The sequence below is a fragment of the Gallinula chloropus genome (genome assembly GCF_964237585.1).
Source record: "Gallinula chloropus genome assembly, chromosome: 23".
Classification (NCBI taxonomy): domain Eukaryota; kingdom Metazoa; phylum Chordata; class Aves; order Gruiformes; family Rallidae; genus Gallinula; species Gallinula chloropus.
In genome coordinates, this window is record NC_140108.1 from 1,949,260 (window position 1) to 1,967,403 (window position 18,144).

The window sequence follows — 18,144 nt, forward strand, 5'->3', positions numbered from 1 at the left end:
TGCTTTCAACTTAGGATAACTGCACCAGCAAGGTATGATGATCTGAATAGTAGTGGATGTTGTCTCTTGGCTTTGCAATCAACGAGCAGGGATCTTTTATGTCAGGTCTTTGAGAAATTCCTGAAACTATAAATTACAGTCACGAAGCCTGAGAATTATCAGTACTGAAATGTACAGATGCTCTAAGGCATTGAAGTATGTCTTTAGATAGCATATGTGTATGCTGGCATGGTTCTTTTAATACCTATACTATGATTTTTATGTCTTAAACATGAATTTTCTATTCAGTGTATGTTTTTCAATAGTGTGTTCTTTCTTTGTAGAGTAAAAAGAAGAAGAAGACAGACTTTATACCATACAGGGATTCTGTACTAACCTGGCTTCTTCGAGAAAATCTGGGTATGGCTGATTTGCCTTTGCCAATATGGAAAGAAATTCTCACTGAATTTTCTGACTGCTTTTTAGCTCACTATACTTAAGTTTGTGTCAAATATACAGTTAAATATTTTTACTAGTCAAATCTGAGTCATATAGTTCTGCCCTTTGTTAAAGTTTACAGCTCTACTTTTACTTTTGTTATTAGTAGTAGTGTAGAATCTATGAATTCTGTAATTTCTAGCTGAAAATACTGGTGTTTAGTAGGTATTTAGTGCTGAGATTGTGCACTATAATTTTGTCTGAAATGTTGCTTGTTCATTATAGGTGGTAATTCCAGAACTGCAATGGTTGCTGCTTTGAGTCCAGCAGACATAAACTATGATGAAACTTTGAGCACTTTAAGGTATGTTCTTTTTACCTGGGATGGGTGTGGGTAGCTGTTAGCTCTAGTGACCACATTCACTCCTTCAAACCTTTGGGTTATTATACTTTGAGAAAAATCTGTGGGGAAGAAAACTCTATAACAGCAAAAACTCAATTGCCCTGAAAGGTGAAAACCAATCTATTGTATATGAAGAGGGAGCTAGTGATTTATTGGCAACTCTTAGCTTGAAAAAAAATCAAACTCTTCATCTTGTGTTTGTATGTTCTTTTCCAGCACGGTCCCAAAAGTTGAGCATATTAGTCAAGCTGAGGCTTCAAAGCACTGAATAAAGTGAAAGGAAAAAACCTCTGTGTTGTACATATGATGCACCTTGTTTATCTGTCTTAAATAGGACTTGTCTTTCTTATTACAACATCCTGTGTTAAGCAAAAATTCAAAAGCATGATGGAACACAGCGCAGGATTTTCTTGGGACGTACAGCTGCAAACTAAATGTCTCCTGTATTGCTGCATTCCTGTGCTGCAGATAAGCACTTACATCTTCACTATAAGCTTTTCTTTCTTTCATCTGGTTCCAGATATGCTGATCGTGCAAAACAGATTAAATGCAATGCTGTTATCAATGAAGATCCCAATGCCAAGCTGGTGCGGGAGCTGAAGGAGGAGGTGACAAGGCTTAAGGATCTCCTGCGTGCCCAAGGACTGGGAGATATTATTGACAGTAAGTGGATTAAACAGACCTTACCATCTTAAGGTTGGTCTCCCTTGCAGAGGAGGGAGAGCTGGCCCTGTGAGAGGAAGGGGTTTAAAACACGAAAGTTAAATGCAGGTGCCAATATTAAAATTTAAATGCAGTTTTAGAAACGGTGGCTTCTTTTGTCTTTAAACAGCCCACCCTAGGATTGTCTATGGACTTGACAGGCCACCTTAAAACTCTGAAGGAAAAACATGGATATTGAGTTTCTTGTTACTGTAGAAATTACTTTTTGTGATAGAATTTACACATTCAGGAGTTGCCCTAATGAATTATGGAGGGCTTTTTGTCTGGCTGCCAATAAAAGGAGGTTAGTTAAGATATAGAAACTTAATTTCATGCTGTGAAATAAAGCATCTTTTCTTGTTCTGTAAAGGGTTAAGGTTATTAGTTGATAACCTGGCTTCAATGCCATCCTTGCTCAGAAAAGAAAATGGTGGCTAATTCCTGTTAAACAATGGTCTGAGTGGCAAACTATTTGTTATCTCAAAATAACCAGCTTTGAAACAGCTGCTTGTGAATAAATAATGAATTCTTTTGGGGGGAGATTTTGAGTTGGGTTGGCAGAGCAGTATTGTACTGACTTGCTTTGCCAGCAACCTCTTAAAGCACCAGAACAAACTTGTGCCTGAATTATTTCATTGTCTTCATTCTAAACAAGACAAACTAAAATCATAGCTGCTATATTATTTTATATTGTGAACAGTGATTTAATTACTAGTGAGATGCCCATTAAAACACAGAAAAGATTCTTTGACATTAAAAAAAATGTGACTGTTTCACCAGTTTCTGAGTGGTCAGACCATTATTTGCCTATGAAGTCCTGACTTAGAGACTCCTTAGAGATGTGTAACATGGATTTACCTTCTAATTTGCTTGTTTTCAAGACAATGGGGCCAGAAGACAATGAAATGCAGGTGTTTTCCTGCTTGGTAAAGTCTGTGGGTTTTGGTTCTGAATCAAAACTGACAAAAATGTGTTACTGAAAATTGTGGTTTCTTTAAACATGAAGTAGTATTATCTCCCCTTCCTGTGTCGCTGGTGTACCTTCAATTTTGATCCTTCTTGTATTTTCCCTCCTGCTTCCTTTCAGTTGATCCAATGGGCGATGAATACTCTGGAAGTGGAGGCAAATGTGTGTATTGTGTGGTTCTCTTTTTAACCTGCTTTCTCTGGGTCAGCTTTTAACTGAGCTTTGCATGCCAGCATTTCTCACAGGGAAATCCCAGACAGAACACTCGCTGTGGAATGCAATGCAATTCCATGGAAACTAGCTTAACCAGCATCTCTTAGATCGAGTTGACAGTCAAATAAAAGTGCAAAGCTTAAAATGCAACATATGTTCTTTGCTTCCTTTATGACAGAATATAGAAGGGAAAGAGTAGTAATTCTTTAGTCTGTTATGACAGCCAGCAGTTTAGATTCAAACTAGAAAATACTTTTCTTTAAATCTTTCTCAAGTTGCTCTTGCTCAGGTTACTCAGTAGAAACAGCTCTAGCTCACCTAGCTGCCTGGACTTTTAACATCTCTTCCACCTAGATCCATTTGTTTTAAATGTGTTGATAGAATCAAGATGAAATGTGACCTGTTCCTCTTGGAGACTGAGATTTATTTGGCATAGTCTCTTAAAACAAAAAAAGTTGGACATCCTATACTGATCAAAGTCTTATTTGAGCTCAAATACTTGGTTAACTTAATAGGGTTAAAACTAGTCAGCAAATAGCATTTTATTTTGTGTTCTACTGTTTGATTCAATGAAAGGGAGATATACACAGTCCACTATACATAGTCTACTGTATTCTACATAGTTCTGGGTTCGTAGACTTTTTGAACTCTTTCAGTCAGTCATCTTCACCATCACTCAAACAATATTAACTGGAAGAGATCTGTCTGAAATTTCCTAAAATTAAAGCTACTGGTGGTGTAAAGACTCATCCTGGCCTTGACTTACATTCTGATGCTGCTTCCAGCGTGTGCATATGTCATCCGTGTGAAAGCTGCAGCCTCCAGGAACAGTGTGCATGATGTTGAGGGGTTTGGTTCTCCGTGGTCACAGCGACTGTGAAAGCTACTGCAAGTGCCACTTCCCTTGTCTTCAGGAGTGCATGCATCTACTGGCCTTTCCAGATGTCATCCTCCCTGCCCTGTCATGCCTGCTTTCCTCATGCATTCCCTTTCCTTAACCTGCTTTTCTTCTGTTAAACTTCCACCCCTGCTCCTTCTCCTGTATTTGCAGATGGTGGTTTTCAAACTGACTCGATCAGTTTCGTGAGGCAGGAACAGCAGGTTGAATGTGCAGCAGGGTGTAAGGCTGACAATAGCAGAATTGTTCCCAACAGGACTAGGGGAGATGTAGGAGGACATAGAAATTTATGCCATGCCTGTATGTGCATCTGAGTTTTGGCAGTGTGACGTCCTTGTTTATAACTTGCAAGGTCTGGTTTGACCTGTTTCTTTCCTAAACATACTGATATGAAAGCATTTGGTTTTGAAACAGATGCAAAACTGTCAATATTATTAAAACTGAGCTACTTAATTGATACTTCCATGTTAGATTTTTGTGTGTGATTATTCTGAGGATATGTTTCTCAGACTTATCTGAAAAGCTAAATTAGATTAAAATTAGATTAAAAGAATACCCATTCTGAATTCATTCATGCACTTTTGTATTGTTTACTGCCTTTCAAGGGGGTGTTTTCAGGCCTCCAGATTTTCAGCCTACACAAGTTGCCTCATTAAATTTGAGGGTTTTTAAGGCCTTCCTCATCTACACAAGACCAAAAAGCTTTAAAGCACTTTCTGAAGTATGAAAGCCTTATCAGTTATTTCACTGATCAGGTAGCTTAGACTTCCATTTTTCAGATAAGAGGGGTCAAGAGGAAAGATAATGATGTTATTGTGAACTCGTGTTCTCTTCTCCCTGTCACTGACTGACAGGTGATTAACATACTCTCCTGTGAGACCTTAGGGAGGGGTAGTTCTTTGTCCTTGTTCAGCAGCAGAACCACTGCTGTGATAAAGATTTACTTAATCATCATTTTAGATTGAAGATGTCTGGAAGAGAATGTTTGCTGAGTTTGAGGGGTTGGTGTCTGTTCAGGCTTCTGCCCAAAATGTCACTCATCTCCTCAGGAACTGAATCTGCTCCTGCTCTGCACTCCATGGTGCTTGGTGTAGTGTTCAGTTAGGAACAGGATGGTTTGTTTCTTGGCAAGCGTGTAATTTTGTCAAGGTTTTTTGATGAAAAGAGTTTATGATGCAGTCCTTACTAATAATCCTCAGGGTCTAAACTGAGTCATCTTTGTCATGGATACTAATATCAAAAGATTTGTTTCAGAACTGCCATCTAAAAATTACAAAACTTGTCTTGTTGCTGCTTAAATGCTTTCCTCTTACACTGGTATTTCCTTCCTTTCCTTTTTCCTGTTCCTCCCCTCTTCCTGTTTTCCTTTTTCCCATCTTCCTGCCTTCCCTCTGTCTGTGTGTCTCTCTCCCAGATTTGAAAGATTTTCAGAACAATAAACATAGATACTTGCTAGCCTCCGAGAATCAACGTCCTGGCAATTTTTCCACAGCCTCCATGGGGTCCCTCACTGCATCTCCATCCTCCTGCTCTCTCAGTAGTCAGGTGGGCTTAACATCTGTGTCCAGTATACAGGAAAGAATCATGTCAACACCTGGAGGAGAAGAGGCAATAGAGCGTTTGAAGGTAGGTATTGCTGTGGAATAAGAGGTTATTATTTTGGTCTTTTCCAAGGCTAAATGGCAGTGAACTCAGGAGAACTTTCCTTCACCAATATATCCAGTATGCTCCTGTTTCTGTAGGAAGCTGTCTCAAACCCACTTGCACATTAAGAAGGGCAGTTAACTGCAGTGGGCTGGAAACTGGGTTCATGCACAGCCTTTCCTGTTGGGATTATGTAGGTTTAATTGTAGCCTGGGGCTACAGCTAAATTATAAATGAAAATCTTGATGCTTGTTTACAGGTTCTCTGATACAGTGCTAATTATGGAAAATTTGATCATAAGTATAGTCTGCAGAAGGCCTGGTCAGCACTACTGTGGACAAAGTCTGACTGCCAAATGCTTTCAGCAAACCAAATTACACAGAATTACCCCAAAATTGAAAAAAAAGGAGGAAGAATAATCCTGCCACTGTTGCATTTGCCCAGCCCCCGCAGATTAAAATGTGAAGCACACAGAATAGCATGCTTCAGCCAGACAATGGCCCCTTGTCCCAGTTCTGCACAGAACAGAACTGCACCAGAAGTGCACTGCAGTGAGGTATTTCTTCATTTTTATGGAAGCCCTTCCCATCTCCATGGGTGGATGAGTGGGGAGAGCTGGCTGTGTTGAATCAACGCTTCAGTCTCATGTCATGTTCATGAGAGGCTGCCACAGGGATTGGAAAGGGCTGGAACACACACTGCATATCCCTTTCCTAGTAGAGACCCACTGTTGCCATGGAAATAACCGTGTGGTCTCAGCAGTTCCTTGGCATCCAGTTACTGAATGATGTCTGTAAATCAGATCTTTTTAAAAAAAAAAAACAAAAGGAAAGCTAGGTAGTTCAAATTGAAGTCTGGTTGTGGTTAGGTATGAAGTTGCTTTTTTCTTCTCAGCTTTGCATTTTTACCATTTTAAAAATTGATTTTTCAGATTTTGAAGTACTGGGAGCACTTGTTATAACCAAAACTAGTCTGAGGTCTAGAACAGAACACAAACTTTAATTTCTTTCTGTATTATGTAAAGGAGAATTGTAAAGCTGATTCTGGGGTTTTCATGCAGGAATCTGAGAAGATCATTGCAGAGCTGAATGAAACCTGGGAAGAGAAGCTGAGGAAAACTGAGGCCATTAGGATGGAAAGGTCAGGAATCAGAAGTGCTGTAAATGTGGCTGGTGTTTAGAAAATGGACAAGTGTTGGGGCTAAAAAAACCCAGATTATTACTCTCTTCAAAAGCAGTGGAACTGTAGAATAGTACCCAGTGATAATTCCTTTGTGTTACATGTAACAGTAGGGGCAATGCTGAGGGAGAGCAGTATTCTTTTCTGCTTTTCCTACAGTTAAAGTGTTTAGCATTGTAACTAATTAATTAAACATTATTTTTAAAACCCCAAAACCTCAAAAACCAGCAACAAACCTGCTTTGGATAACTGTTTATAAGAAATGCCACCATCAATTCTGGATGAAAATCCTTTGGAAGAGTTTGTGAGACTGTGAGAATACCTCAGGGAAAATTGCACAGCATGAGCCATGTGCTTATTCCTTTGTGCTGAGGTCACTGTTGTGCTTTGTCAAAGCCAAGAGCTGTAACATGAACAGTTTGGTCTGACACAGTCTTTTTGACATCTTACAGGGGAGCAAGGTCAGGAAGAGCCAGTTAAGTCTTTGTAAATTAATGAATAGTGGTAGCTACTTTCACCTAAATAAAGTATTTAAGTTTAGAACAAACTTTAACCTTTCTAAGAGAACCAGAGTGTAATGTCCTAAAATGTACTTATGATACAGTACAGCACTAAATTGCTGTCATATCTCTCTAAATGTTTTGCTGTTCTGCAGGCCTGTAAACTCTAGGACTGAAGTTGAGAAACTTTTTCTGTTGTGTTAGGAGGTGGTGACAGTCCTGGCTGTGTACAGTCAGTGGGTAGGCAGTCTGACAGTCCAATGTATTTCATTATATGACTTTAGTTACACTTTATTTTTCTGATGAGCCTCAGCTATGGTAAATATCTTGCTTTTCTCTCTCAGGGAGGCATTGTTGGCAGAGATGGGAGTTGCCATTCGGGAAGATGGAGGAACACTGGGAGTCTTCTCACCTAAAAAGGTAGAGAAAATTGGTAACTACTGCATGATGTCTCCAAAAGGCTGATCAGAGGGTGATGAGGGATGCTGCTATTCACACAAGGGCTTCTAGTCATGTAAGATACAGAACGTGAGTGAGGTCTGGACCCTTACTACTAAGTTCCTTTTGCAGTCTCTGTTTGGAAATAGCTTTAGTGTTAGAATTTATCAGAGCACTCTACATCTAATGATTTCTTTTGCCCATAATAGTGAATTTGGACATTCCTTATAGAATTGCTGCAGCTCAGTACTTAAATGCTAAAAAGGAGGTGAGGAGAGCATTGTCTGTGGTACCTTCCATTGGTTGTTCAAGTAGGGAGGCATGTGCTAGTCTAATGCATTGGTGAAATAGGAGCAGCATGGAAAATTAACAGGGAAACTTCTGGTATCAAAAAATGTTTGAACTTTTTCGTACCTTTCTTCAGAAAAATCTGCTGCAAGAAGTATCTGCAGCTCCTTGAGTATCTGCTGATTCAGTAGCAAGTCAGAAATGCTGCCTCTTAGATTGCTGTTGCCATTTTCTGCAGTAGTTGTGTGTGACCTTCATGTACTCTACTTATTCTTTGAGATACATAGAGAAGTCTGAAGTCTTCTTTAGGTGCTCTTCCTTGAATTTCTTTATTAATGCTTTTTTCCCTTGGAAAAAAGAGGTTGTAATTTAATGGAGGACTGAATGTAGGGGATGCAGGGGGTATTTCTTTCAGTATGTGTCAATAATTCTGTTTTCTGATATTTGAAAGAGGCAGAAACGTGCAGAAAAAGGGCATAACTCAGTTCTAGAAATACAACACAATCAAGTTCATAAAGAAGCAGTTAAAGCAGAATTACTTCTTATATCTCAAAGATCTTTGAACAGGAACCAAAGGGTATGATTTCAGCTGGAAAGTTGCATGTATAAGTGTGTGATAAACTTGAGCTAAGGTTAGTTGGCAACCTATGTAGAGGAATTGTGCAGCAATACAGGGCAGCAGGATTGGTTAAGGATTAATCCTTCACTGTTACACCTGGAGTAGGCAGAGCTCTGCTTTGCCTTCGGTATCTACTCCAGAAGTGCCTAAGGTTTGTCAAGACACTAATTCATTAAGAGTTCTTTACATTTCTTTCTCTTATGTTATGGATCATCATCTCCTTTTAGATTTTTCCTCAGAGGCCCTCAGCTCTTTTTGATGACTCTTTTGGTGCATTTTCAGCTGATCAGGTTTGTCTATAAATGCAATCTGGATTAAGTAGTTGCTTTGGTAATAGATAGCATTTATTTTTACCCATATAGGATAGATTAGCAGGAGGAGTAAAACTCCTGAGCTAGTCCTCTCTGCTTTTGTTCCTTGCTATCCTTGCACCTCAGTTTCATGAGTTCTCCTTCTAGTAACTGTGGCTGCTCTTGTGAAAATTTAGGAGATATAGACAGCAAATTTGAAGTCTGTTTGGTTTTTGTTTGGTTTTTAATAATAAAGTCTTTACACTTCTGAGTACTAGTACAAATCTAATCATATATGCTACTAGGACAGCATTGTAAACTGAAATTTGTAAGGTAAATATTGCCCACTTCATGAATTAAAAGGTATCATACCAGTTGTGCCTTTGATGGCAGGAAACCTCATAAAACAAGTTGTGGAAATTTAACTGCTTGTTCTGCCATCAAAGTTTGGAGCAGGGAAAATCCTTCAGCTCGTACTTGAGCAATGCTCTATAGGAGAAAATTGAAGGCATAACTATCTGTGGATGAATAATAGATCTCAGAATTAGTGTCTAGTCGGTTTTGCTAGCATCTTCTTTCAAGTTGTTGAGCTTTATTTCTTACAAAGCTCTCTGTTGCCTGTGAAAGACCCATCCAGACTTTGATTTAATGTAGTAAACGAACTGGGATTGTAAAACATGTAACACACATAGGGTATAGTGTTATACCAAGTGGTCATAGGGGTGTTGCAAGAGTTGACTGTGGCTGGGATTTGGTTTCTCTCCAGTTGTCTCCTGATTTAAGAGCTGTATACATCCAAATGTAGATTTGAATGCAGTTAATAGTGATGACAGCATGGGGGATCTTCAACTGCAGTTTTAGGTGTGCCCTGTAATATCAGGGGTGAAAAGTGATGTGTTTTTCCCCTTTTCTCTCTTTCTGGCTAATTCTTCCGTTGGGCAATCAACAATGACCCTCTTCATTCAAAGACAAATTTCCTTGGGAACATCCAGTAATTTTTGAGCTGATGTAAAGTGAATGCTGCTAACATTTCTCTTAAATAACCCTTTTTGCTGCTAGAATAAGTTGATGGAAGCAATGTTCCCAAGGAATCTTAGCCAAATTCATTTCTTTTTGCTATATCTGTTCTATTTGAGGGTAACAAAGGGACAAGTGACTTATTAACAGTTTTATTCATCTTCTTTAATTTTGTTTAACCAATTTTGCATTTTCTTTTGTGCTTGTGCTTACTGCTATCTCACTGGCTAGATTTTCACACCAAGGCCTTGTGACTTGTTTGCTGATTCCAATGGGGTTTTTTCACCAAAGAAGGTTGGTTTAGTAACTGTAGTGGATTTAAATTTAGAAGAACTTTAGATGAAGAGTTTTTTAGCTGTTTGGTTCAGAAAATGTTGGTAGTTTTAGATTTTCTTTTGACATTTACAGACTTTGTCAAACTCACCTGATCTGTATTGCCCAAGAAAAGCCAAAGCTGATTCCACATCAGTTTCAAAATCTTAACTGAAGCAACCTTTTCTGCTGTTGGATTTCCCTTATCAAAGTTTACTGAAGTTTTACAAGGAATCTTTCTTTTTTTCCAGTTAAAGCCTTTATTCCTTCTATTGATAGAGGTCACAGATACAGCTCAGACTGCTTAGCTACTTCTGCTGTTATTTGTGAGGCTTTTCAGTACTGCAGGAGGTTATATTGGAAAAAATGCATTATGGAATAACCTCAGTATGCACAGCAAACCTACTGGGTTAATACACATCCTCCACAGCTGTGGGAAGAAGCTGGAAAGTAGGTCTTCAGTTCTTAATTAACTTTTCTTTTTTCTTGTAGACTCCTCATCTTGTAAACCTTAATGAAGATCCACTCATGTCTGAATGTCTACTTTACTACATCAAAGATGGTATTACTAGGTGAGGATTGGTGCTGATGTGCTCTGAAGTCTGCTTCTTTGCTTGCTTAAATCCCCACGCTGGAGACACAGTAAATACTAGTTGTGCCTTGAGCTATTCAACGTGCAGGTACAAATGGAACATGAGATTGCTGTGGATGGAAAAAGTACAGAAATGCATTTTATTTAAAGCTGATTTTGTGCATTAAAAGTCACTCAGCTTTGTAGGAGGTTTGTTACTACATCTGGGCAGTAAAAGAAAGCATGAAATCCCTTTTAAGATACAGGACAACAAAAGTAATAAAACTTACTGGAAATGCCTTTGAGATTTTCATGGGAGGATTGAAGACCATAATGCTTGATAAAAGCAACTGGAAAAGGTATAAGTGATCACTTTATTATTTAAATAAACTGTTATTCACAACTCAGCACAATCAATATATTCTGCATTCACTTATGGGAGATTAAATTTAATTGCCAGATTTGGAATTTTAAAAGGATTTTATTCCAAAACTTCTTGTTAAGACACCTGGAAGAAGAGAGGTGGGTTTCATTATCTTCAGAGAACTAAGCTGTGTTTGGTTGCTTAGTTGATGTATTTCTGGAGAGCAGAAGGAGAGAAGCACCCAACCAGGTGCTGTCATACAGCACTCCTTAGTGTGCATTCAGCTCACTGAAAAGAGTATCAGATTGGTACGAGTTTGGCACAGGATGATGAGAACAGCTTAGAGCTTAAGAAGTCAGTACAAGTTCTGAGCCTGGCTAGCTGGCATCAGAAACGTGTGGAGTCCTAAGCAAAAAGCTCCTGAACACTGGGATTGGAAATGAAGGTTTCTGTATCTAGAATTGCCTAAAGATTTGAGTTTTGAATGGATAGTCATCCTGTAGGGGTACAGCTGGTCTCCTGCTGTGGAAGCTGGAGGAAACTGCTTGTGGCATCACATTGCTCAGCAAGAGCCTCCTGAGCTGTTTTTGCTGCTTTGTTAAGGTGCAGCTGGGGATGATGGGGAGGGGTGATCACTGTGTGTATGCCAGCTGAAACACACCACTGGAAGGTCCTGTCACTTCTTTCTGTGTTCCTTTGCCAAGGGGAGAAGGGAGTAAACGAGAGGGAAGGATACACGTTAAATCCAGAGGTGTTTAACAGTTCAGGTCTTTTAAATTAGATGTTTTAAGGGAGAGAAAAACCTCTTTTGTTTTGTCAAGCTGTTATACTCCATGGTAAATTTGGTAAGTTCTCTGAAATGCACTAATTCCAGCCTTTGGACTTGAAGGCTAGTCTTAATAGTTTAGACTTTTTTTCCTGAATATATCTGGGATATATTATCATGGAATCATAGAATCACTTAGGTCAGAAGAGACCTTTAAATTCACCCAAGTCCACCTCTAGACCATGTCCTCAAGCACAAAATCTACACACCTTTTAAATCCCTCCAGGGATGGTGACTTCACCACCTCCTTGGGCAGCCTGTTCCAGTGCCTGACAACCCTTTCAGTACAGAAATTCTTCCTGGTATCTGACCTAAATCTCCTCTGGTGCAATTTGAAACCATTGCCTCTCATCCTATCGCTTGTTACCTGAGAGAAGAGACTGACACCACCTCTCCACACCCTCCTAGCAGGTAGCTGTACAGAGCAATAAGTTCTCCCCTCAGCCTCCTTTTCTTAAGACTATAAAGCCCCAGCTCCTTCAGCTGCTCCTCACAGGACTTGTGCTCCAGACCCTTCCCCAGCTTTGTCACCCTCCTCTGGACACGCTCCAGCATCTCAATGTCCTTCCTGCAGTGAGGGGCCCAGAACTGGACACAGCACTTGTGGTGCAGCCTCACCAGAGCTGAGTGTAATGGAACAATCCCTGCCCTGCTCCTGCTGGTCACACCATTCCTGACACAGGCCAGGATGCCCTCGGCCTTCTTGGCACCCGGGCACACTGCTGGCTCGTGTCCAGCTGGCTCATGGCCATCAACACCCCCAGGTCCTTCTCCTCCAGGCAGCTCTCCAGCCTCTGCCCCAGGCCTGTGGTGCTGCCCAGGGTTATTGTGCCCCAGGTGCAGGACCTGGTGCTTAGCCTTACTGAACCCCATGCAGTTGGCCTCTGCCCATGGCTTCAGCCTGTCCAGGTCCCTCTGCAGACCTTTCCAGCAGATCCCACACAACTTGGTGTCATCTGCTAACTCACTAAGGCTGTGCTCAATCCCCATGTCCAGATCATTGATAAAGATGTTAAAGAGGACGGGCCCCAGCTCCAAGCCCTGGGGAACACCACTTATGACCTGCTGCCAGCTGGAGTTAACTCCATTCATCACGACTCTTTGGGCATGGCCATCCAGCCAGTTTCTAACCCAGCGAAGAGTATACCCACCAAATCCATGAGTGGCTGGTTTCTCTAGGAGGATGCTGTGGGGAACAGTGTCAAAGGCTTTACTGAAGTCCAGGTAGACAACATCCACAGCCTTTCCCTCATCCACTAACCAGGTCACCTCGTCATAGAGATCAAGTTGCTCAAGTATGATCTGCCTTTCATAAACCCATGCTGACTGGGCCTGATCTCCTGAGTGTCCTTCATGTGTTGCATGATGATACTCCAAATGATTTGTTCCATCACCTTCCCTAGCACTGAGATCAGGCTGACAGGCCTATAGTTCCCCGTGTCCTCCTTCCAGCACCTTCTTGTAGATGGGTGTCACATGTACCAGCTATTGTCCTACAGAGAGTTGTAGAAAGTGCCTGATTTTGTCTTCTGTTGGACCCAGGGTTGGCCAAGCTGATGCTGAGCGAAGGCAAGACATTGTACTGAGCGGGGCTCATATCAAAGAAGAGCACTGTATCTTTCGCAGTGAGAGGAACAACAATGGGGAAGGTAAAAAACCACTACTTCTTTCAAAGTGATGCTGCAACTTTCAGTCCTCACTTGATAGTTGACCAGGGAATACTAGTATTTAAAAGCTTCTCTTACCTCAAGAGAACAATCAACTTTGACTTGATGTTTTCTTGAATTTTAAGGGATGAAAATAAAATATAAGTGATAATAGCTTCAAATTGCATGCTGTAGAGTTAAGTTGGGATCTTGGCTAACTATAAACATGAAAATTCAAACAATACACAACAAAATTTCCAACTGCAGCATGGAGATGTCAGTAGCATTGATTTTTCTCATGGGGATTCATTTCTTTTTTAACCAGCATGGTCTCAAGGAGTGAGTCACTTGTGTCTTCTTTGGTTTATTTTTTGTTAGGTAGGAAGATAGGCAGAAAAGGAAGGTTTGCACACTTCTGTTTCTGTACAGTGCTATAAAGTCTAATTCATCAATGTTGTTTTCTTCATAGTTATTGTTACTTTGGAGCCTTGTGAACGATCAGAAACCTATGTTAATGGCAAGAGGGTTGTACAGCCTGTGCAGCTGCGATCAGGTAAGAACTGTTAGAATGGATTTATTTGTAGACTCTACCTAAGAATGGTCCATATGTCACATTTGCATCATATGTAGAGATTGCTGGGTGCTGTTAAAGGACTGCAGTGTCCTCTGGAGTGTAGCTTTTAATCAGAAGTTGGTACTGTTCCTCTCTTGGCAGCAGTTCATTTTCTTTCATTCTTTGCTGCACTAGCTGTAAGCATACTTAAATATTCACTGCCACGCAGCATCCTGCTTGTCCTTCTGCTTACCCTGATACTATTCAAATACATTCTTGCCCAGGCCTATTGCCTTTGGCAGTCTCAGTGAGATAGAGCAGACAGACTGCCAGTTGCTGATGGAAAATTCCCAGTTTCTTGGCAAAGCTAAAATATGACCCTCTGCAGGAGTACAACAGCTTCTCTATACTCTCATTCTCAGATTTCCCACTCAGTCCTTTAGAAAGGCATGTGGGGGAAGAGCTAGAGATGAGGGAGTGACTTCCTTAAATTATGGGTTTTAAGCTCTCTCTTGCAAGCTGTGATGATGCTTTCTGTGTCCCTCCTCCATTTTTTCCACTGGTATAAAAAACAAAACCCAAAAAGGAAAAATCCCACCTTAGATTTATTTGCACCAAATTGTAAGTGAGTATTTTCATGGAACCAAATATACTGACTTCATCATAAGAATGAAGAGCAGTTTTTTTCTGTTCTATGCCTGCATGTGGCTCATATTCAATACCATGGCTTTATCACTTAGTGATTATGTTCTTTAAGGGAAAAAAAAAAAAAAGGAAACATCTAGGTAACTGAGTTGCTAGAACAATGTAGATCTTGTCTGTGATGCCTTTTAAGAGCCTGTACATTAGTAATATATTGATAAATACAATTTTGGTTACTTTGGAGATTATTTACTAGGATGCCTCTTTCAAATTTTAACTACATTGATATGTTCTCTGGAAGAACAGAAATGTTTCACTGTCTTCCATCAAGCACATGGCTCAAGCTTTGTGGATATCTGATAGCTCTAGGATTTACCTAAAAGATACAACAATATTAGATATTCCTTCAGCTCTTTTGACATTAGTGCAAAAGAAGCTGTAAAATCCTCCCATAAATCCCACTGATTAGGCCTCCATGAACTACATTGTAAAGAGAAGTAAACACCATGTGTTTGAAGTTAGGCTTTTCCCAGCTGAAAATTCTGCTGAAGTGGCTGTTGCTGGTGTTTTGGTGCTGTCCCTGCAGGAGAGGAATGGGATTTAGTGATGTGTTTTATTTCCTGCAACCATTGGTCAGTCTCTGAATTTGTCATTTAATTTTCTGTAAGCTCTGGGATGTCTTGTTGGGCCCCTGAGGGTGCTGTGGTACTCTGAGCACTGCTTCCTACCAGCAGTGACACATCTGCACAAATCAGGCCACCACCAGGATGAATGGGGTGAATCATTCCATGATGTTTTTTCAATCCTTACCTGAAGGGATTAACTTCTGTTCATGTTTTTAGGAAATCGTATCATCATGGGTAAAAACCATGTCTTCAGATTCAACCATCCAGAGCAAGCACGAGCAGAAAGAGAGAAAACACCATCAGCTGAGACTCCCTCTGAGCCAGTTGACTGGACATTTGCTCAGAGGGAGCTTCTGGAGAAGCAGGGCATTGACATGAAGCAGGAGATGGAGAAAAGGTAACAGAAGAACTCAAAATTTCTACCTGAAACAAGGAGTCTGCTGTAGGTTATTTGGCCAGTGTCTGTGCAGACCCTAAACCTGTTCCTTTTGGTGAATGGCTGAACTGCAACTTAGAGGAAGCTTCAGTTCTTATAGTACTTTAATACACAAATAACAGCTCCTTTTAAGTTGAATGACTTTTGTCACTGTAATTCAATGGGCTGTGCATGTAGAGTCACACTGATATGATAAAAAAATGACCTTTTTTGGCTACTTCTGTTCTTTTCTTCATCTTCAGGTTACAAGAAATGGAGATTTTATATAAGAAGGAGAAAGAGGAAGCCGATCTCTTGTTGGAGCAGCAAAGGCTGGTATGTGTCCTTACTTCAGATTAACTATATCTTTGGCAAACAGTAATTCCTGTCCTTGCTTATCTGAAAGTTTAGGAAACCTGCTTGGGTTGTCTGCACAATGCAGTTCTCCCTTTGCTTTCAAATACTTTGTGCCTATAGTGATTTATTATCAATGTGAGTGAGCTCCTTCATGTTAATTCAGAGATTGTAATTGACCATGAAGTGGCTTTAATCAGTTCTCCTTGGGACAGGCTGGACTTCTTGCAACTTAACCTTAAAGAAGGGCATTTTTATGCCCTGTGATTTTTTTTTTGAAGTTCCTTTTCAGTAGTCTAAACAGCTACTTTAGGGGATGTTTGCCTTTATTTTTGTCTTGGATCACCAGAACATACTAATTCTGTGCTACCAAAGAGATTCCTAGAACATTGATATATTAGGTTTATTTTTTTGAATGATGTCTAAAAATGTTGCTGCATTGTGCATGTTTTAACCCTTCTCCCTCCCCCTGCATGGAGTTCCTTGTAAGGGTCTCAATGGTACACATGCCGATGGTGGGGTTATGGCTAGGGAGCGGTGTGCAGAGGGAATGTTGGCTTGTTCAGAGCGATGGGAATTCCACCTTTCCACCTGTTTCTGAAGTAGGAAGTCTGATAAATGAAGTCTGATAGGAAGACTTCAGTCTTCCTACAACAAATACCTCCTGAAGTGCATTACCCATAGAAATGCACACAATCTTCAAGCACCCTGTGAAGTCTAAAAACAAGACTCAACCCAGAAATGAAATCTAGATTTCCATAAGAGACCTGTCTCCTGATTCTGCTTTAACTACATTGGGTTGTCCTTTATCCAGAGTGCAATTGTAGCTGTGCCTGAATTCTAAGAACAATTTAAAATTCACAATTGACTTGTTTGTAGCATTAGTTTGAGGCCACTGAAAACTCTGGGTTAAATGCGTGCTGGGTGTTTAACTGTAAAGCTCTTCCCTTCCTCCCAAAAGCAGACTGGAGCAAAGTACTGTGGCTTTCCTATGTAGAAGCTACATAAAATTATTATTTATATTATACTCTTATGCATCTCTAATTATTTCATTGCCAGGGACTAATTTCTTGGATGGAGAGGAGTTGTTGCATACTTTGAGCCAAAGCAAGACCTAGTTCAGAAAGGAAATTAGGATGTGACTGATACTTCATCTCTGATTTAGTAGTTGAAGATTGTGTAGCTGAAAGTAGGTACAGGAAAAACTGTTCAGTGAGGAAGTAAAAATAGTTTGAGTATCAAGTAAAGTTGATGCAAGTATTGGAATTCCCTCAAATTTTAGTTGACAGGACCAAACTAAGCTACTGTATGAGTTAAAGATCTAAGAATTGGCTTTCTGGGGAGCTGCTTCAAATAATGCTGCATTTATAGAAGTGTTGTGAAGGGAATTTGTTTCCCTGGATACTCAAGATTAAGGGAAGTTCTTTAGGTAGTGGATTGTTTAATACTGTAATAAAGTTGCTGATTTCTTTAGCTTGCTTTGGTTTTGCTGATTCCAATGAGAGGACAAAGTGGGAAGACTATCCTGTGTGTGTTTTCCCAATGTAATTCCTGAAGGACACCTTTCCTAGTTGTAAGGGATCGTAGCGAATGAGATCATAGGTCTGTTAGGCATTATCCTGCTTACTGCAATGCTTAATAAGAACATTTCTGATGACAGAAAAACTTCTTGACACATACCATCATATTTCTGTGTCACTGTATGCAGGGTCTGGAGTGGGCAGGATTAATACAACAGTAGCTGAATGATGATTGGGAAATCTGGGAATGCATTTCAGCTTGTGTACCTTTAGAATCTATGCGTTGCTGTGATACCTAGCCACATCATCAGGTTCTCTGGCTTACTGCTGTGTAAGATTGATATTAAAATAGAAATACTCTTGTTCTAAATTGGAGTAGAATCTTGGATATGGAAGCTGGCTAATGCTGTTTACCAGACTGGTTTGGGTTTGTGCTGAGATTCCAGTTCCAATCAATTTGAGTATTTCTTAGCTGTGCTCTACAAAAGAAAAGATAAATAATAGCTCTTGTCCCCCCAGAATGACAGCTAACTTACATTTGCATGCTGGTATTACTGGGGAATAGAAGTAATCATTCTCCATTTTACAAATTGATTGTGAAAAATGTGTTCAGCAGAGCTAAAATTATCTTCCTGGTCTTCTTGGTCATAACGCCTTCGCAGTGCCCACTGGCTATTGGAATGTGGGTATATAATACGAATTGCTTAGGTTAACCTCCAAGTGCACGTAGGGCAGTGACC

The 18,144-nt window shown here is 40.2% G+C and overlaps 1 protein-coding gene across 3 annotated transcripts in view; it reads left to right on the forward strand.

The window, feature by feature from the left end:
* The window catches only part of KIF1B (kinesin family member 1B), a gene marked incomplete at its 5' end in the record, with an annotated part of 85,871 nt that overhangs the window by 24,532 nt on the left and 43,195 nt on the right, over positions 1-18,144 (forward strand). Inside the window, 13 exons of one of the 3 annotated variants that reach the window (XM_084274794.1) lie at positions 15-32; positions 324-399; positions 703-781; positions 1,341-1,483; positions 2,610-2,651; positions 5,015-5,226; positions 6,305-6,384; positions 7,268-7,343; positions 10,380-10,459; positions 13,191-13,297; positions 13,764-13,847; positions 15,332-15,512; positions 15,794-15,866. In XM_084274794.1, the coding sequence (XP_084130920.1) occupies positions 15-32; positions 324-399; positions 703-781; positions 1,341-1,483; positions 2,610-2,651; positions 5,015-5,226; positions 6,305-6,384; positions 7,268-7,343; positions 10,380-10,459; positions 13,191-13,297; positions 13,764-13,847; positions 15,332-15,512; positions 15,794-15,866 (1,251 nt within the window). The remainder of the gene's footprint in view (positions 1-14; positions 33-323; positions 400-702; positions 782-1,340; positions 1,484-2,609; positions 2,652-5,014; positions 5,227-6,304; positions 6,385-7,267; positions 7,344-10,379; positions 10,460-13,190; positions 13,298-13,763; positions 13,848-15,331; positions 15,513-15,793; positions 15,867-18,144) is intronic. The other 2 variants (XM_084274796.1, XM_084274795.1) reach the window with 2 other exon arrangements.